This window comes from Cryptomeria japonica, chromosome 2, assembly GCF_030272615.1.
Source record: "Cryptomeria japonica chromosome 2, Sugi_1.0, whole genome shotgun sequence".
Classification (NCBI taxonomy): domain Eukaryota; kingdom Viridiplantae; phylum Streptophyta; class Pinopsida; order Cupressales; family Cupressaceae; genus Cryptomeria; species Cryptomeria japonica.
In genome coordinates, this window is record NC_081406.1 from 129,376,496 (window position 1) to 129,398,483 (window position 21,988).

General features: G+C 35.3%; 1 protein-coding gene across 2 annotated transcripts in view; it reads left to right on the forward strand.

Moving 5' to 3' along the window:
* LOC131036358 (ethylene-responsive transcription factor RAP2-3) overlaps positions 1-20,213 on the forward strand; it is a 96,044-nt gene extending 75,831 nt beyond the window's left edge. The window contains exons 1-2 of one of the 2 annotated variants that reach the window (XM_057968222.2): positions 19,203-19,421; positions 19,686-20,213. In XM_057968222.2, coding sequence (XP_057824205.1) covers positions 19,274-19,421; positions 19,686-19,981 — 444 coding nt within the window. In that variant the 5' untranslated portion in view covers positions 19,203-19,273 and the 3' untranslated portion in view covers positions 19,982-20,213. Of the gene's footprint in view, positions 1-19,202; positions 19,422-19,685 lie in introns of those variants that run through there. The other variant, XM_057968224.2, reaches the window with a different exon arrangement.
* The last annotated feature ends 1,775 nt before the right edge of the window (positions 20,214-21,988 follow it).

The window sequence follows — 21,988 nt, forward strand, 5'->3', positions numbered from 1 at the left end:
AAATGCCTAAGAACTGATCAAGGAGGTGAATTCACTTCTGATGAATTCAACAAGTACTATGAAGATAGCGGTATCAAGAGGCAGTTGGCTGCCCCAAAGACACCACAATAGAATGACATAGCAGAAAGGAATAACAAGACTGTAGTTGAAGCTGCCAGAATAATGTTGATCCAAGGAAAGGTTGCTCACACTTTTTGGATAGAATCGGTGAGCACTGCAGTGTATACTATGAACTAGATACTCATCAAGAAAGGTAAAAATAAAACCCCTTATGAGTATTGGATCGGGAAGACTCCCACTGTGAGTTATTTTAAAGTATTTGGCAGTAAGTGTTACATCAAGAGAGGTGAGCATCTGAGAAAATTTGATGCTAAATGTGATGAAGGAATATTTTTGGGATATTCCACTAAGAGCAAAGCTCTCAAATGTTACAATAATAGGACTCAAAAAATTATTGAGAGTATCAATGTCAGGGTTGATGAATCCCCTAAGGAGCATGAGGAAACCTACAATGAGAAAGTGGAAGATGAACTAGGTATAGCCTTCTAGGAATCGGTTAAGAAAGAAACAAGTAAAGACCTCATTATTCCTGTACCGGTAGAAGCTGCAAAAGAAGAAGTAAGTGAAGAAGAAGAGGAGAAGCAAGCAAAACTAGGTAGAGTCATTCCTAGATATGTGAAACTACATCATGATCTGAAGAAAATCATAGGAGATAAAGATACAGGGATTCTCACAAGAAGAAAGGTGAAAGAAAACTCTTGCATGATTTCTGAATTGGAGCCCAAGACTTCCAAAGAAGCACTTGCAAATGAAAATTAGATTAAGGCAATGGAAGAGGAGTTAGACCAGATAGAAAAGAATGCAACATGGTCCTTGGTACCTAGACCAGAACACAAGAATGTCATAGGTACCAAATGGGTCTTTAGGAATAAGCTAAATGAAGAAGGCATAGTTGCGAGGAACAAGGCAAGAATTGTATGCAAGGGATATGCTCAGGAAGAGGGAGAAGACTATGGAGAAACCTTTTCTCCTGTGGCTAGACTAGAAGGTGTCCGAATGCTACTTGCATTTGTAGCATTCAAGGGATTTAAGGTATACCAGATGGATGTGAAGTTTGTGTTCTTGAATGGAATCCTAGAAGAGGAAGTGTATATTGAGCAACCAGATGGGTTTGCCTTATCAGAAGATAGTAACATGGTGTGTATATTACACAAGGCCCTGTATGGATTGAAACAAGCACCAAGGGCATGGTATGAACGGTTACACTCTCATCTTGTGAAGATAGGATTTCAGAGAACAAGTGAGGATAGCAACATCTACCTGAAATCTAAAGGTGATCAGATTCTGATTTGTGAATTATTTGTAGATGACATAATCTTTGGAGGAGATGATGAAATGAGTCATGCTTTTGCAGATGAAATGAAGAAAGAGTTTGAGATGTCTCTGATTGGAGAGATAAAGTTCTTCTTTAGTTTACAGATTCAATAAATAAAAGAGGGTATCTTTATTACCTAGTCCAAGTATGTCAAAGAGGTATTGAAGACCTTTGGCATGGAGGAGAGCAAACCAGTTGGTACACTGATGGTGACTGACTGTAAACTAAGGAAGATGATTCAACATTGGTGAATGAGAAGGAGTATCGATCAATGATCGGTAAGATGCACTATTTGGTGCACAACAGACCAAATATTGCTCATGCAGTGGGCATAGTAGCTCGTTTTCAGAAAAGTCCAAGAGAATCCCACTTGGTAGCAGTCAAGAGGATTCTTAGATACTTGAAAGGGACAGTGGATTGTGGATTGTGGTATCCATACAATGGTAATTTTAATCTTAAAGTATTTACTGATGTAGATTGGGCAGGTAATGTGGACAATCGGAAGAGCACAATTGGTGGTGCATTCTTTCTTGGTGGAAGACTAGTCTCATGGATGAGTAAGAAGAAGAGTTGTACTTCCTAGTCTACAGCTAAAGCAGAGTGTGTGGCAGTATTTATGAACTGCACTCAAGCAATCTAGATAAAACATGCATTGGATGGTTTCAAAGTATCTGTATCTGAACCGGTGAGTATATTTTGTGAGAATACTGGTGCAATCAATATTTCCAAGAATTTGGTATTGCATGCTAGAACTAAGCACATTGAGCTCAAGTATCATTTCTTAAGAGAGAAGGTTCAAAACAAAGAGGTCATGTTACAACATGTTTCCAGTAAGGAGCAACTAGCAAACATATTCACTAAACCCTTACTAAAGACTACATTTACCTATTTGATAGGTGAATTAGGGATTTTGTCCCTCCATGAAGTAAACTAAAGATGTGTGATCCACATCAATCAGGTATCACTGTGACAAATCTGCCAGGATTGATGTGTTCAAGGATGCTACTCCATAGGGGGAGCATCATAGTGGAGTATGGAAGCTTGTGCCTCCACTTTGGCATTGTTGTCAAAGGGGGAGAAGATATATGATAGGGGAGAAGATATCTGATGAAGATATTTTAGATGCACTAGTCTATGATGTTTATAATTGCAATGCTACACTAAGTATTTCCATCAATGCCAAAGGGGGAGATTGTTGGCATATGATGAACCGGTATGATTATATGATGATAATGTATGTTGTCACTGATGTCAATAAGTATAGGTGAACTGATATGAAGATTAGAAGAAGTTTCTATTAATGTTCAAGTTGGAGAACCGGTATGAAGAGATGAAGTGAACCAGTGTCAAGGTTTCACTAAGTGTGACTACCGGTTGGTAGTCTCATCTTTAGGGTTTCCAGTTTGGGAATCTAGCTTGTGCGATGCAATCGATGATATTCTATGATGAGTTAGCTAAGAAATAAGGATGAGATCAAGATGCCACATCAATTTTGTCCACGTGAAGGATTTCCTTGAAGGATCTTGCATGAGAAGATCGACTGCATTAAATATCTACCTCGGGAATGAACATTCTTCTTAGTGGTATGAGAAGGAAGCGTGATGGGTTACTGATTTCTATGTGTGGTGAAGAATGGGTGATACAGAATGGCTTGTGATCTATTTGAGATTATTTCATTCTATGAAATGTGTTTGGACAGTCAGGATTGGACCGCTTGTAATTGTAAACCTAAATTGATTAGGGTTTAGGGTTTATGTTACCGACCTAATTGTTGTCTATAAGGTCGATGATGTTTGTTATTGTAAGTTGTTGGCAAAATTTGTGTATGTATCCGAGTGATGAGATACTTGCCAGACCAGTGAGTGAAAACTGCAGAGTGTGATTGCAGAGTAGAGGAATTGAAAAGGATTTTCCTTAGCATATAGTGTTGTTATCAGATCAGAGTTTTACCTGTTGTCTTCTAATTATTTCAACAAAAGGAAAATCCCTTTGCCAGGTAGCTTTGATAGGCTTACTATAAATCCTCTAACCAAGTGACTCAAGTTCATTGAGTTCTTTAAATCCTCTAGCGAGGTAACCTTTAACCAGGTTTCAACCTTTAACAAGGCATATAGCCATCCCTTAACTGGATGATCTTTAACAGGATCGGTTCCTAGAAGAACCTTATTGTAAAGTCTTTAACTGGACTAGGCCCCTAATAGAGTGAAATTCAAAAGAGTTCGAAACAAGCTTGTGGGTATTCATCCCCACCATGGTTTTTCCCATTTGGGTTTCCACGTGAAAAATATGTGTGTCATGAGTTGTGCATTTTTCATGTGATGATTAAGCATTCTTTGTTTGAGTAATTATGCATGCAGAGCTAATGGTTATGGTATTGTTGATACACCACTTGCATATGTTTATGGGTGAAGTAGTTATCAAGTATTGAATATATTTGAAGCATTCAATTTTATAGGTTTATGTTGTCTGAAGTCTTATTGTGTTTAACCGATATTGCCATGGTTAAGTTCAGTAATGAAGACAACTAGTTAGCATTGTTTTAACTTGATAAGTTGTAGAGAAGTTTTGTATGTACTGATTCACCCCCCCCCCCTCCTCTTAGTACCAATTAGGGTATTTTGTTGTTCATCATTATTCATCAGTAACCCTTACCCCACATGGGTTGTTGATGAAGAAGTTTGGCAGCATGGGATAGCAACTAAACTGGCTCCAAAAAGGGGTTATAAAACTTGTGTTATTGACTTCTCCAAAAAAATTGGAAAAATCAAAGTCGCAGCTAAATCTGCAGATCACGATCAATAGTTTTTCATGTTATCTTGTAATAACCTTCGTGTTATACGAAATCCAATCAATAATATGCAATGTTATCTTGTGGTTGCCTTCATGTTATACAACATCCTATCAATAACATGTCATGTTATCTCAAGACATTTAGAGAGCATACTATTGTGTCTTTATAAATAGAAATTATTGAGCATAAAATCTTTATTATTAATTTCTTATAATGGTAACATAACATGCCTAGGTTATACCATATTAGTATGGGATAACATCTGTTATATAACATATAAAAGGATAACACTTCGTGCTATATTACATTATACATGATAATACAATATGATATATTATATTTTACATAATAACCCATTGTGTTATATGACATACACTAGGATAGCATGTAGTGTTATATCACATTACGCATGATAACACGTTGCACAATATTACATTCTATAGGATAACCCATTTTTCTATGGATAAGATTGTGTGATAATTCAATGTGTTATATAGACAAATTATAATAACAAAATGTGTAATGTAGAAGCATGACTCAACATGAGAAAGAAGAATTAATAAATGTGACATTACCTCATTGTCAAAGTTAATTTTTTGACTTCACTATAAGCTATTTTACTTTCTGAGTTATCAAGTAAAATATAATATGAAGAATGTAATATATTGAACTCGGATCTGTAATATATCTGAGATCTGAGTTATCATGAATGTAGCATATATTGTTTTTATTGAACTATGGTCTTCAATGTTTGAACAATATATTGAACTCGGATCTGTAATATATCTGAGATCTGAGTTATCATAGATCTTGGTGTAATATAGTGTTCAACTCATGATAACTTAGCATGAACTCAAAATGAGAAAGAATATTTCATGTAAAACAATATATTAGTTCATTTTTAAAGATTGTAATATATCCTAGATTTGAGTTATGATGAACTAGGTGTTGGCATTTTTTATGATTATTTTGTGATTGTCATTGATGGACACACACTTGCCTTGAGATCACTTTTTGTATGTATGAATTACGCTCAACCAGTATTTGTTCCAAACTGGTATTATGTATTATAGTCTTTAGACTATCGGTGTTTTTGCAAAAAGTGTTTACGAATCTCAAGCGGTATGAAGACCTCAAGCGGTTCGAGGATCTCAAGTGGAATGAAGGAACTAAAGCAGGCGTTATCATTTTCCTAGTCTTCATTTTTGTCAACCGGTAATCGGTTTAATATTTGAACTAGTATTACTCTATGATGAGTTACCAACCGGTAATTGTTAAAAGTTGTATGAACCGGTAATACTTTGTGATGAGTTACCATCCACCGACACTTTGACTGTGATTTTGTGTCATATTACCAAATGAGTCTAGATGCAATTAACCTAGGAATTTGCAATGTAATCCTATTGGACCGACATGAAATCAAATTCCTTTTTAAGGAAATCATGTCTAGGGTTTTAGATAAGAGAGTTGTTAGGGTTTTTTGGTGGTTGATGAGTTTTTGTATGTGCGATCTTAAAAGAGAAGATCGAGTCTGTGTGTTGTAACAGAGTGTGGATTTATTGAAGACTGAAGTAATGTTGAAATGCATTAGCAATGAGCTATCATGGATCTAACCAAGCAAATTGTGCTATTTGCTAGATCATTCACTTGTTGATTACTCACATCTTCGACAAGTCTGAAACCCTTAACCGGGTAGGCCCACAAAAACCTTTGCAAATCTTCTAACAAGGTGGTTCACAACTGTGGATCTAAAATCCTCTCACAAGGTAGTATTTAATCAAACTTATCTCCTAACAGAGATTGAGATTCCTAACAGGATCTGTTCTAGTGAAGAACATTGTATGACCTTAACCGGTCTAGTTACTTTTTTGCAGATAGTTACTTGTGAGTTTCATCTCATCGTGGTTTTTCCCATTTGGGTTTCCACGTTAAAATCTCTTGTGTTATGGTGATTGTGCTTCTATGGGTGAATGCCTTATTTGTTGTTTGATTTGTGTTAACCGGTTTGTTAGTAAAGTTGTTATACTGGTTTACTGCTAAACTATTTAAGTGTTTGAGTTCAGTAATTTTTGGTATACTAATTCACCCCCCCTCTTAGTATTCATCATTGGGCATGAGAAAGAAGAATGCATGCATACCACAAAGGTAAGTAAAAAAAAATAGATCTCAACAGAGTTCCTTTTTTTTGAGTTCATTATATGCTTATTTACTTTTCTGAGTTCATTTTTGAGTAGATTTAGTATGTTTAGCTGAGTTCATTATGTGCTTATTTACTTTCTGAGTTCATGACTTGCTTATTACAAAATGGCCAATCAAGTCAACAAAAAGAATAATTTGTCCACTAGTTTTTGGAAGAAAACTAAAATTTAGGAACTTCTAAAAGTTAAAAGATTTGCATTTTTTTCAGATTTCATCTACTTGAAACTCTTCATTTTATCATCAACTTCAATATGGTTATTGGTTTTCTTCATTAGCATTTCAAATATATCTTTGAAATGTGCAACTTCTAAAACTTGAATCTTTTGATATCTATTGAAGGAAGTATATAACACCTTCCAAAGATATTGTATATGGTGAAAATGGATAACAATAATAATGATATTGAAAGGCTAAATAAATTCAACCATAAAACCCTAGCCTAACAACAACAAGGATCCACCATAACATATGAAGATTACCTAAGACAATGCAAATCAAATGAAATCACAAATATTATACCATCACATGTCCAATAGAGTTTGAATCTCCATTCTTCCTATCTCCATTGATCTCGCTTGATATATTTGCTCTCAGATTTTATGTGTGCACAAGAGCTCAACAAAGAATGGAAATGTGGTTGCAAGTAGGATCGCCTATGTTCAAAAGCGTAGTGTAGTCAAGTAGTCAATGGGGTTGAATGCATAGTGAGTGAGGGTTTGATAATGAAGGAAGCATCTCCTTATATAGAAGACACTATAAGAAATGGAGGGATAAGATTGAGAGGTGTAAAACAGGTCAGCTATGATTAGAGGGTAGGTAGAGGAAATAAGAAAATAATAAAAGGGTAGGTAGTGTAGGAATTAAGAGATGAATGACATGTGTCATGGGTAGAAAAGATTAATGAATTAATTAAATAAATAAAGATTTATTTAATTAATAGAAGAAGTGGGATCAATTAAATAAATAAGATATATATTTAATTTAGGAAAAGGGTAATTTAAATAAAGGTATTTATTTAAATGAGAAATAAGGCTAGAAGAGGATAAATGAATTAATTAAATAAATAAAGATTTATTTAATTAATAGAAGAATTAGGCTAAAATAATTAAATAAATAAAAATATTTATTTAATTAGACATGACAATTTTAGGTTTCTACATTTTGCCCCTCTTTGAGACAATGCAGCTTGTCGCATTGTTTCAAAGAAGATAAGATGAACTGATACAAAGTTGCCCCAAGATGGGAATGATGTGCCCCCTCAAGAGATTGGATGAAAATGTCTAGAAAGATCGCAGACAATCTCTCGATAAGAAAGAATGGCTAGAAAGGACTGACCGGGTAGAATAGAGTGACAGAGTCATGAGATAAAGAAGACTGACTTGGGAGATGAGAGCTAGGGCTAGGTCTAGGGCAGTCTATAAAATAGACCATGAGGGGAATACATACTCATTGTCATCCACACATCCAAGAGATCTAAGTGCAGAGAGAGAATAGAGCAACAACAATTAGCAGCGATGGCATTGGTGCACAGATTCATTCGCGTTCACCGATTTCAGAGGCCAATAGATGTAGGAGAGCCGGTAAGTACCACAAAACCTCTTTGTACTTTGTCGCATGAAATGTTGTCATTAATGCATGCTTGGTAGGGCATTTAATGCACGTTAGGTATGTCTAGAAAAATGTCAAGTAGGGTAAAAAATGCTTAGGTGTGTCTATACTGGTGCCAGGCGCGTCTGTGACATGAATGTGCATTTATGTCTTCAAGGTTAAATCGACAGTTATGTGATTAACATACACTGTCGATTGGATAAGCTGCTGAGAGGATACACTCAAGCAGGTCCTCTAGGGAAGACTAGGATAGATCAAGGCACTTTGTGATGAACAGTGAGTACCAAGATAGAGTAATTTGTGATGAACAGGGAGTACTTAGAAAAAGAGCAGCACTTTGTGATGAATAGGGAGTGCAAAAACACGTAGTACTTTGTGATGAACAGGGAGTACCACTAGGATAAGATAGCAACACTTTGTGATGAACAGTGAGTGTCACTAGGATAAAGCACCATATGATAGATATAAGCACTAAGATAATAAGCAACATTTTGTGATGAACAGGGAATGCTACTATGATTGGCACAATTGATTTGCTTGACTGCAGGAGGACCTACCTATGCTGGAGTCACGGGAGAGATTCCCATCATCTCAAAGGTTACGACCAAAGTTGACATTTGAGGACAAAGCTGCGATTGAGGTTATGGGTCTGTGATTTATTTTGTATGTGCCTGAGTCTTGGGTGAACATGGGTTTGCTGACTGTGCTGGCTGAGAGATGACACTCAGAGACTTGTAGTTTTCATTTTCCGATGGGTGAGATGACAATCACCTTAGAGGATGTGTACAGGATACTGAGGATACCGATCGATGGGGAGTTAATTCCTTATGATCAAGACAGAGATAAGGATGCACTGAGATGAGTGTTTCAGGATCCAGGACTGGAGATGAGGGTGGGATATGTGGTGTGGGACATGATAACATAGACAAAATTGGCACTACCATCAATACTGGCAGGATTGATCAGTGGGTTCCTTTGTCTGGATAGGGTGACACGAGGGTTGGCAGTGTAGCCATATGTATATTGACATCATTGTATCATGACACTTATGATTTTGAGATATATATATGAGATGATTCATCATTATGGTAGCTATATGCATGTGCACCTATGTGATGTTGCTATGTGATGCTTATGATACGGATGCAAATATGTACATGATGGAATACAATATTTTTGTTCTTTTATGTTTTGAATATGTTATGTATGATGTGAATGTGAATGTGAATGTGAATGTATGAAATGCAGATGAATATGATACTACAAATGACTATTTATATGATGAAAATGTAAAATGTGCTAATATGTGTTGTGTGCAGGATGTGATGCAATTGTGATATTTATATGTATGAAATGCTTATATACAGTAATGTAGGTGCAACTACATGAAATGCAAATATTTTTTGCATGTGTCATTATACTCATTTGTGTGATATCGGGCTACACGGACTCAAGAAGGTTGATGGAAGTAAATCAAGAAAGGGGGATGGAAGATAGAAGATATGAAAGTGAAAGAGCTTGTGTGTTATCATCATTGAGCTTTATTATAGCAAAATAGGTTATCACAATCGAGGTATATGTTTGACCTAGAAAGTCATTGTACCTGTTTGCATGGAGATAAGACAGTTGCAAACAAGGAATGCCCCAATTCATACTAGACTCTCAGTGTCCTCATATCCTTGGACAAGTCATAGCATTACTAAGAGACAATCCATAGACAGCAAAGAAAAATAGGTGACTATACCCCATCCTCGCCTTTCTAGTCAAAGACATCTTGGAGATAGAATCTCTAGTCAGAGACATCCCGGAAAAGCTAAAAGACATGTCACCAAACAGATAAAATCAAAAGAAAACCAAGACTGAACACCAACATCCACTGTAGTCCTCAAGTTTAGTGTCTCTTGTCACTTGTATAAGTCTTATTTGATTGTGGTCACAATGTTTACTTTCACAAACAGATAGATAGCACTGAACCATAATGTTGTCTGAGTCTGTTGAAAGATTTGATTTGTTGAAGCCCATTGTTGCTGCTATGTCTCATCTGAAACTGACTGAATCCATGAAACTAATACTTTATTGTGGAGAAGACAAAACTTTATTGCGGATTGGCGATGCAAGTGTTTCTTTATTGCGGATTGTGCACGGATAGACTGACGAAAGTGAAAGAAACTATACTCCTCGAAACATGCGATGCTCTCAGTTCCACACCCATCACTAGACATAGGATTTGCCTTAGCCACTGATAGGAGCTGATTTATTATGGATGGAAAGGAGTGAAAAGGAAGGTTTATTATGAATGGCTAACCAATCTTGGGTAGATAAATGACAAGCCATGATGGGAATGGGTAAGTTTATTATGGATGAATTGGTTGTGAGTGTGTGCAAAAGTGAAAGATGAGATTGAATCCTGAAGGAGCGAGGAGCAATGTCTCTACACATGGCATCGGTGACCCGGTTTTCACCATGGTACTTGCCCAGGGCGCCACCGAAGTGGTTGTCACCGTTGGACGAAATGTTTTTCTATTTTTCAATTTATTTTTTTTGTGTCACAAGGCACCTATTCACTAGGTTTTCACCAAGTAACAAATTTTTTATTTTATGATTTTTTTTTGTATTTTTGAATTTTTTTGATTTTTTGTATTTTTTTGATATTAGGATACTCTGAAGAGCTATGTGTACAACTTGCTAAGGTGCATACTATTGATAGTATCCTCCAAAGGTTCACCCGCTGTGGTTGAGAGCTGATATGCACCAGATCCATATGCTGCTATAATGATGTAAGGACCAAGCCAGTTTGGTTCAAACTTGCCCTTCTTCTCTTTGTCTTGCTGATTTTTAGGATTTTTCTGAGAACTAAGGCATCCACCTCAAATGTGTGAGGCTTAACCTTATGATTGTAACTGCAACATTCCTTGACTGAATGATGTGTATCTCGAGTGACTGTCTTCCTTGATGAAGAAACTGAGATAGAATTACTAGTGTGTGGACTACACAGGCCTGTATGCGTGTCACCTAAAGAAGTTTGGGCATCACTAATAACAAAGTCCTTCAAGGAAGCTCCATTAAAGGTCCATGATGTATCACCAGAAGGGAAAGGATGTGCGGAACAAGTGAATGAGTGATGAAGGCTTATGATTGCGAAAAGAAGTGAAAGTAGGATAGCATGATGGAGACTTAGGATCAACAAGTATGGTTTTTGACTTGAAATTTTAGAACTTTTGCCCTCAGTTATTTTGATATTAGGGGATATCAACTCTTGCTCTTTTTTGTTCATAGGATTTTTATCCTTGACTTTGATTTTTGCAGAGTCCAGTAGCTTTTGATTTTGATTTGCACTAAAGGACTTTTCTTTATTTTTGACTTTTAGTTTTTTCTTTTCAAGGCTTGATTTTTGATCCCCAATGAGTAAGGGATTTTGTAATTCTTGTTGATCCAAGTCTGGGAGAGGAGTGGAAATGGAATGAGTGGATGAAATGGTAAGGCTATGTGAGTTCTGAAGAGGGCTGGTGATACACTCAATAGATTCTTTGTTGGAACCACTCTTAGGAGTATTGATATCAAGAGTTGCTTGCACCGCTAGAGGAGATTTGCATTTAGACTTAATAGCCACAACACTAGGTGGTTCATATCCAATTCCTTGGCATTGCAAATTGTTTGTAGTATGTTCTTGTCAACTAAATATCTTAGGAGATAATGGGAGTTGATCAACATGAAAGATATACTCACCACATCCCAGGTCTTTAATCTTGAACTTTTCTTTGGTCTCTGCTTGTTTTGGTGTAGAAGCTTTCAGTGATTTTGGATCCACGTATGCTGATGAAGGAATAGCTTCTTGATTGACTGGAATTGTTATTTTTGATCTATGGCGCATGTTACTGCAATATATAAACGGATTTGGGTCAGCTTTGACGGTCACTTCAACTCCATTGTGTAGAAACTTGATACATCGATGATATGTAGATGGTATTGCGCTCATCTCATGAATCCATGGACGTCCTAGCAATATGTTGTATGTGAGCTATATATCAAGGACATGACAAACCACATCTTTTGTAATTGGCCCAACTCTGAGAGGCAAGGTGACAGTGCCTTTGGATGAACGTTCTTCATCATCATATGCTTTGATGGTAATTTTGTTTGTAGAATTCACAGCTTTATCTGAATATCCCAATTGTTTAATAGTACTCAATGTACAAATGTTTAGACCTGCTCCTCCATCTATCAAGACTCATTTTATTCAATGTTTATGTATGAAGGCTTCAATGTGTAGAGGTACATTATGTGGCTGACTTACGGAGGCGTCATCGGCTTCTGTGAATGTAAGGGAGTGTGGAATGGAAAGGTATCCCACCATGGCTTGAAACTGGTCCACGTTCAGATCAGTAGGGACAGAGGTGTCTCTCAAGATTTTATCAAGAATGGCTTTATGTGTGGGGGATATGCGTAAGAGCTCAAGGATGGAGATAAGCGCGGGTGTCTTCCCTAACTATTCTACAAGGTCATACTCAGGCTTGGTTGATGAGAAAGCAGTGTTTTTAGCTGGAGCACCCTGCAAAGTGAATTTACCTCGATGAGTTGTAACATTACATTCAGAGGTAGGTTTGGAAGAATATCTAATTCCTTTTAGGACAATCTTGGGTCTTTGGGTAGAATTCTCAAGCGTTTTGTCCTTGATGATAATGGTAGAGACATAATTGTCCATTGAAATGTGATTAACAGTTGAATCATAGTTATAAGATGCTCTGGTATAGTTGGTTTGGTCATCTGTGGCTTTAGCTTTTCCCTTATCATGCTTTGGGAATGGTTCCTTAAACAACTCACGTTCTTGATTGGATGAGTGTCCTTCAATCTCAATGTCACCTCTATCAATAAGATCTTGTATAATGTTCTTCAGTTGATGGCAGCTTCCTATTTTATGACCTTTTCTTTTATGAAATTCACAATATTCATCATCATTCCACCAATTTGGTTTAACCTTTGGCTCATATGGAGGCAAATCTGGAATTGTGATTATTTTGTTTGCCACTAGCTTTTTGAAAACTGACTCAAGTGGTTCTCCCAATGGGGTGTACTTCCTTCGTGACTTTGAAGTTGTTTGAGTATTCACTTGATTGTTTGTAGAGCTTGATCTAGAAAAAATGATTTTTGGTCGCACTGTATTGGCATCAACAACACCATCATTGACTGTGTTCTTGTTTTTATTCCAAAATCTTGGCTTGTCTTTTCCTTTAAAGTCATCTTTGTTTTCCTTGAATATCCTAATGACTCCTTGTTCAATTAGGACCTTCTCTATTGCTAAGCCTTTTTCAATGACGTCCTTGAAGGTGGACAAACAAGCTTTCCTTAAGTCATAACCAATCTCTTTGTTAACATTTTGGGTGAGCATTTCTACCATTTGTTTTTGTGGAATTTCACAAGAGCATCTGCTAGCTAGATTCCTCCATCTTTGTAAAAATGATGCAAAAGACTCTCCCTCTTTTTGCTTGGTGTTGCACAAAGTAGTGATTGATATGTTTGTCTCTATATTGTAGGAGAAATGTTGAATAAATGCCTCTGCTAAGTCGCCCCATGACTTAATTCCAGGTGGAAGTTGGGAGAACCATTCCATAGCTTGATCGCCTAGGCTCTGTGGGAATAATCTCATCAAATATGTCTCTTCTACTGCTATCTCAATGCAAGCTGTGAAAAATTGTCTTATGTGTGCCTTAGGATCCCCTTTTCCTCTATACTTATCAAATTTAGGCGTCACAAAGTGTGTAGGAAAAGGAGGCATTGGAATGCTCTTGTCAAATGGATAAGGACATATGTCTCTCATTGTGTATGTTGGCTTCGGTGTATTTATGTCCTCCATTTTCTTTTGTAAGTCCCTGATTTGTTGCTCCAAATTTCTCTTAGGTGGAGATTGACTTCTTGGACCATACCCCATGCTTGAGGCACCAATTGGAGGAGAAGCATGTTGCATATATGGATGATATTGATCATACACATGTTCATATGGAGGAGGTCTATAGTGATGCTGCATATATGGACCACTTGGTATAGATTCATGTTGAGGAACGAAATATCTATTTTGTCCATATATACCATACTCTATAGGCATGTCATGTTCTAATGTGTTGCCCCCAAATTTGACACGAGGTTTCCTTGTGTCCAAATTTTGAGCATGCCTTTGAATATCCAATTGCTTTGGTGGTTGATCCTTAGCATTGATATGTGATTGAGCATATTTCTCTACATAAGACTTCCATAATGGTTTGCGAAGGTGAGTATCATATGCTTGACCATGTGTATGTGGGACCTCTGATTTTTGAAACAAAGATGATGGTGATTCAGGCACAAGATGTGGTCTTCTATTGCCTCCACTATTAGGCCTCCTTTGATCCATGTTGGAGTGAGGTTGTTGCAAAGGTCGATTTTCCATTATTTGAGACATGTCAAAATCATGAGGTATCTTGGCTCCACTTTGTGCCATCATTTGTAAGAAGTATTGTCTATCCCTCCTCATTATTTCCTCAACCAATCGATTGAAACAGGGATCCATAATGGATTCTTCCACATCTGCTGAATGTACTGAAAAGTTGTCCATATCATCATTGTGTGTATCATTGTTGTTTGTAGTGTCCATATTCTCAACATTTGGAATGTTTCTATAGGCATCCATGTCAGGTAATGTAGTATGATCAGAATTGAAAAAGGTATCATTGTCATACTCATAAGAACTCACGTTTGCGGACTCTTGAGCCTCTTTAGTTTCTCTCCTAGATTTTTGAAGACGAGTTTCAACCATGAACTAGGTATTGACCGAGATGTGTGAGACTAGATGAAAATGGAAAAAGTATGGAAGACCAAGGGTTGGATGGAATGTAAATGAATCTGAGGTGTACTTGCAATGTCCAAAGTGTAAGACCAAGTATGTATGTAGTAGAGTAGGTGTGACTTCCAAAGAGAGGATAGTTTCTCTTGATGAGGTAAGTTGACCTTGACTCTAAGTAAGACCAAATGAGACCCAAAGGTGATAGACCTTGATGAGGGACCACTTAGCAAAATGTTGTTGTATGTAGTGTGCTGACAAAGTATGATGAGGACAAGCAAGTGACCTTTTGACTCAAGTTTAGACAAATGTAAATTTAATGCAAGATGTAAAGCAATGATGGACTTTGTGAGACCCAAAGACAAGTTGAATTCTAGATGAAAACTTGGAGAAACAACCTAGGAAGTTCAAGAATTCCGAAACTAATTGCTCTTGTTTGCTGGATTGTAAATTTTTCCAATTTGCGAAGTTGTTGTTGTGACCAAATCTGAAATTTTGACTGTATTTCCATGACAAGAGGACACAAAGTTGATGAGGACTCAATGTTTGCAAGTGTTTAGACTCAAAATGACTCAAAGAAAAGTGTGTTGTTTGATGTAAAATTTGTTTTGCATACACTTGAAGACACAAAAGACACAATGTTTTTCTATTTGGTCTTGAATGTTTTGAATATTTAAAATAAGCCAAGCACAATTCTTATGGCTGGCCAAGACAATAGTTGTTGATGCCACATGAGGTTTTACCCCCGAGGCTATGCTATTCAGAGTGGATACTTAGATGTTTGACCTCACTGGCTCCACCCTCAGCACTCACTTCTCGGGTCAGCCAAGTATCAGTCCCCACGAAAACTCCCCGTGGTGAACTTTGTATCTCTACTAAGAACTGTATGTGTGTGGGTCGCTACCAGAGGTCCAACCTCCTACCCCAACAACTAGAAAGATTTTGGCTTCTAAAACAAAAAGGTGCTAGTAAGGGCATCCGCTCGTGTGGCCATACATGTGGCACTTTTAGCTCTGTAAATACAGAAGGCTCCCAGCTGGTAGGGGTTACGCCCTACAAATGATCAAATAAATTTGATCAAACGGGTTTATGGGGAGACATAGTGTCGGTATGAACTAATCAACACACGTTATTCATAGTTTTCACCATGAATACAGTTATTTATAGTGGTTTGGAAGAAGATGGCTTTTCTTTTGCTACCACTTGGCTCATTCTCTCCTCACTAGTAGTCCTAATGATCACACGAGGAGACATGCCCTCTAAAGATGAAACAAAAAGAGCCTATTGCTCAAGACACAAAAGACAATGGTTCAATTTTAGTGCACCAATGGAAGTATTTGCTAGTCTATGAAAACAAAGCACACAATAGATATCAAAAACCATTGCCAAGGTCCTGCAACAAAGATCTATTAGTAGTTTGGATTGTTTCAAATAATCACCCCTTCCTGCAAGCACACAAGTTAGGTAAATTTTAGATCCAAAAGACTTTGTGAAATAGGGGCCTTCAATAATGCATTTTGTTGACCAATTCAAAGTTTTGAATCATCATAAAAAAAAGAACACCTGTAAAATTTCAAGAGATTTCCAGAAATGTAAGAAAATCCAAAAACATTGTTAATTTGCTCCAAAAATTAATTTTTTATGAAAAATCATAAAAAATACATATAAAATGCAAAATCGATCCAAAAAATCTGAAATTTTTACTGGAGAGTCCTGATGGTCTTCCAAACCTGCATAAAAAAAATTTCTGCAACAAATCCAAGTAGTTTGTGAGATATGAGTAAAATAATGTAAAACCCTAATTTTCAAAGATCCAATTTTTAACGAATGATTTTGAATCAAATTTAAAATCACAAAGAACAAATCCTATGTATAATTCTTAGAGATTTCCAAAAATGTAAGAAAATCCAAAAAATTCTCTAATTTTCTCTCAAAATTAATTTTTTATGAAAACTCATAAAAAATTCATATAAATTGAACAAATGATCCAAAAAATCTAAAATTTTTACTGAATCCTTCTGATACTTTTCCTGGCCTGCCCAAAAAAATTGATTCCAAAATTCGAAGCCTTTGTGAGATCTGATCAAAATAAGGAAAAACCCTAATTTTTAAAGATCCGATTTTTAGGGAAATATTTTGCATCAAAATTAAAATCACAAAGAACAGATCCTGTGTATAACTATGAGATATTTCCAAAAATGTAAGAAAATAAGAAAAATTCTCTCATTTGCTCTCAAAATTAATTTTTTTATGAAAAATTATAAAAAATTCATAGAAAATGAAAATGTGCTCCAAAAATTCTAAATTTTGGATTAAGAGCTCCTGATACTTTCTTCAACCTGTAAAAAAAATTTGGTGCAAAATTTCCAAGCCGTTTGTGAGATATGATCAAATCTCTCCAAGATCTTGATTTTGTGTCCAAAACCCTAGCTGCACAAGGTTATTCTCCAAATTGTTTTATAAAACAGCAATATAGGGTTAAAAAAATCTGCAAAAAACATAGATCTAACAAAAATCCATGTCCCACCAGGCATGCCAAAATGTATATGGTGAAAATGGATAACAATAATAACGATATTGAAAGGCTAAATGAATTCAACCACAAAACCCTAGCCTAACAACAACAAGGATCCACCATAACATATGAAGATTACCTAAGACAATGCAAATCAAATGAAATCACAAATATTATACCATCACATGTCCAATAGGGTTTGAATCTCCATTCTTCCTATCTCCATTGATCTTGCTTGATATATTTGCTCTCAGATTTTATGTGTGCACAAGAGCTCAAAAAAGAACGGAAATGTGGTTGCAAGTAGGATCGCCTATGTTCAAAAGCGTAGTGTAGTCAAGTAGTCAACGGGGCTGAATGCATAGTGAGTGAGGGTTTGATAATGAAGGAAGCATCTCCTTATATAGAAGACATTATAAGAAATGGAGGGATAAGATTGAGAGGTGTAAAACAGGTCAGCTATGATTAGAGGGTAGGTAGAGGAAATAAGAAAATAATAAGAGGGTAGGTAGTGTAGGAATTAAGAGATGAATGACATGTGTTATGGGTAGAAAAGGTTAATGAATTAATTAAATAAATAAAGATTTATTTAATTAATAGAAGAAGTGGGATCAATTCAATAAATAAAGATTTATTTAATTAATAGAAGAAGTGGGATCAATTCAATAAATAAGATATTTATTTAATTTAGGAAAAGGGTAATTTAAATAAATAAAGGTATTTATTTAAATGAGAATAAGACTAGAAGAGGATAAATGAATTAATTAAATAAATAAAGATTTATTTAATTAATAGAAGAATTAGGCTAAAATAATTAAATAAATAAAAATATTTATTTAATTAGACATGACAATTTTAGGTGTCTACAGATATATATCAAAGAAATGAAAAAATCAAGTTCCCATCAAAGGCCACTTATTTTTTTTCTCTTCCACAATGCTCTTAAATTGCTTCATCCAAGCACTTGCCAGTTACTTGTGCATAAGATTTTTTTTTGAAAGTGATAATATGTGAAAAAATGCTACTTGATCCCTATACAGATGTAACTGTGATATAACTTTTACCAACTACTATCAATTTATTATCCACATTCAAGAACATAAGAGATGTTCTTATAATCTATTACACTTAATTATATAGAAACCCCATGAAAAAGCCATGTTATTACAATTCATATGAAACCTATTGAAAAAACCATGTATAACCATTTTATCGTATAAATTAAAATGACTCCTTCAATCCTAAATCTAGAACTTTATTGCATTTTATTTTCCCTAATTTAAACAATGTATACTCTTTGCCATGGATTATACCAAACAATCTCATGTGTACTAACATGTGACAAGCATGCAAGGATAATTAAGTTTTTTGTAAGATCATTTTATTTAATGGCCTTTATGCTTGATGTTGACTTGTCTAACATAGAAATAGCATGGTAAACATTAACTATAGAAAGAAATCCTAATAAAAAACATAATAATCAAACTAAAGTGTTCCCTCATGCGTGAAGTCCCAAAAGACCACCCTAAACGCGTGTACGATATAACACGCCATTAAACGACATGTCTGTCTCAAAACAGTTCAAACTTAAAACCCATGGAAATACCCAAGCACACGGTAATCAAACTTTAAAAAACAATAATAAATTCGAAGTCTTATCTCCCTGCTCGTGGGAGCAGATGACATGCTCATAACTAGCCACGTGACGCATAAAACGAAAAGTCTACGCAAAACATCACATACAAATTCAACGGCTCATTTTCGTGACTGTGCAACGTTAACTAAAAAGCAGCTGCATTGATCTTTTCGATAACGTTATTTCTGTGTGCCCCATAACTAAAACTGCCCACCGTTTTTCAGGCTGTTGTTTCTCCTCATGGCTGAGGTTTTAAAAGGAACGAGGCGAGGAAGAAGATGATTCAGGCTGAGCAGTCTTGATATTAGATTTCCTGTCAAAACAATAGTTGAAGAAAAATGTGTGGAGGGTCTGTTGTTTCAGAGTTTATCCCCAGCAGGGGAATGAAGGCAAAGGAGTTCTGGGCCATCTTTGCTAATACCCATGATATCAATTTCAGTGAAAACCATGGGACTCCCCCAAAGGAGGAAGTTTCAGCACACCCAAGTATGTACTCCCTCTGTTAGTCATTTAGTTTTCGCGGTTCGTTTAGATATGTAGTAGAGTTTTGGATTAATTGCATGTAAAGTTTTTCAGATCAAACTATATGATCTATGACTGTGTTTTTTATTCACTTCATCTTGATGATGGATCATATAGTTTGATCCGAAACGATGATGAAGTTTTTACACAGTTAATTCAAAAATCTGTTATATATCTAAGATGTGTTTTTGTCTGGTTTTTCTGATGTGGGTGTTGTTTCTTTTGTAGGTTCAAGTTCCAGTGTGAAAGGAGGAGGTGAGAGTAAGGTGGGAGGGAGGAAGAGGAAGAATATATACAGAGGAATAAGGCAGAGGCCATGGGGCAAATGGGCTGCTGAAATAAGGGATCCTTCTAAGGGTAGTAGAGTTTGGCTTGGGACATTTTCTACTGCTGAAGAGGCTGCAAGAGCTTATGATGCTGCAGCAAGGAAGATTAGAGGTAAAAGAGCTAAGGTTAATTTTGTTGAAGAAGCTCCTGCTTCTTGTAACTTGAAGGAGTTGCAGGTGCAAACTATGAACAATTGAATTATCTTGAAATTTTGCAATCTTAAATGCCAACAAATACTGTATACTTTAACTTTGATTTTAAGGCATTAAGGCTGTTCACAGGAGGGTGTATTTGTTCACTTCATTCAAGGATGGTGGACCTTCTGTATTTTGAGATCCATGTAATAGTTTTGTAAAAGAAAATATGACATTTAAATTGTAATAGGTGATTGATTTCATTGACAAAATATTATCATCATACTGTTTTGTATTTTCTGTGTAAAGAATTGTGCATGCTTCATTTTTAATGATTGGATGTATTTTGAAATTATTTTTCTATATGAGTGTACAATAGTGTTTCAAAATTTAATTAAAAAATAATTTAAAATTTAAAATTTGTATGACAATATTATATGCATATATTTACTGAATGTATTTGGTTCAATGACAAAGGTCATGCTGTAAGCATCTAGATGGCATTGAGTTCAATTCTTTTTCAATACAAAAAAAGAAAAAGAAAAATATATGTATACATTTTTATTTTTAGTATATCAAATAATTTAATAAATAAAAAAAGTTATTGAAGTAACAAATATTTGTTATGAATATTTTGATAGAAATTATTATCCATGCTAATACAATAATAAAATAGAAATGAGAAATAATATTAAGTCTAGTGATTTAAAATAAATTAAACTAAAAAAATTAATTACTTCAAATAATATTTTAATCTATTAAAAAAGTGTTCAAAATAAATAAAAATATTTTCAAATAAGAAAATAAGATAGAAATTGTTTATAGAATTTTATATGAATGATCATTCTTATTATAATAAATATTTATGCATTTTTTGAATAATTTTATAAATAATAAGAACCATTAAAAGTAACAATTATATTTATTATAGATATTTTGATAGAAACATAAAATAATAGAAATGAAAACCAATCATTTTAGTGGTTTTAAAATATAAATTTAGAAAATTCAATTACTTGAGATGTCATTTTCGTAATTTAAAATAACTTAAATTAGATGAAAATATAGTCAAATAAAAGAATAAGGTATAAATTGTTAACAATTGTTAATAAAATTTCAAGTGAATGAACACTCTATTCACAATGAAAATGTGTGCATATATTACATAATTTTATATTAGATAAATTAGATAAATGAAAACCAACAATAAGCTTAAGTAGCTTAAATTGGATAAATTTATATTTAAAAATAATATCTTAGAGTAATCAGTCACTCAAGCTACCCCAGGTAAGAGGAACTGAAACCAATTCACAGGTGCGACCCAAAGACAAATCAACACTCCACCTACAGCTCAGGAAACCCAACAAGAATGTATTCAAACAAAGAGGTAAGGCGTTACACAAATTGAGTCAAACAAAATGAGACAAATGGGCTAATTCTATTCATGAGAAGGCAAGACAATTTTTTACAAGTGCAAAGAAACATGAAGAGTTCTGTAGAAGAAAAAGAAAAGGAGAAGATCTAATCAAAATGTTATAGATTTGTGTTTATAGATCAAGCATAACTCAAATGATTTCATTTTAGAAAAACCTAACCCCACTCGAGTTAGGTTACAAAAATATCAGAGGAGAGAGAGAGATTAGATCCACAGATCTAATGGCATGGTGAGCTAGCTTTGAGAGAATCCTCTGCCTCTGAAGAAACAAAAATCCCCATAAATCAGGGAAAACCCTACATCTGAATGCGTCCATGTGTACCTGCATATCCCAAAAGTCTTTGAACTACATTGAAGAGGGTATGGGTGGCATCTGAAATTGGTTTGTAGGGTCCAATCTAGAGTAAAGGCGAGCAACTTTGGTGGTTGGAGTGAGATCAGATCTGAAATTAGGTGCTAACTGGGTCCAAAAAATGTCCTCGACCATCAGTTCGACAAAAACCCTCCTATAGAGCATTCAAAACTCAACGACATAGAGAAAATCAAATGTCCACCGTTGATCTAACAGATTTGGGCGAAGATGGACATGCGAGATCTCTACACATAAGCATCCAACGAGTTCAATAGAATATTAA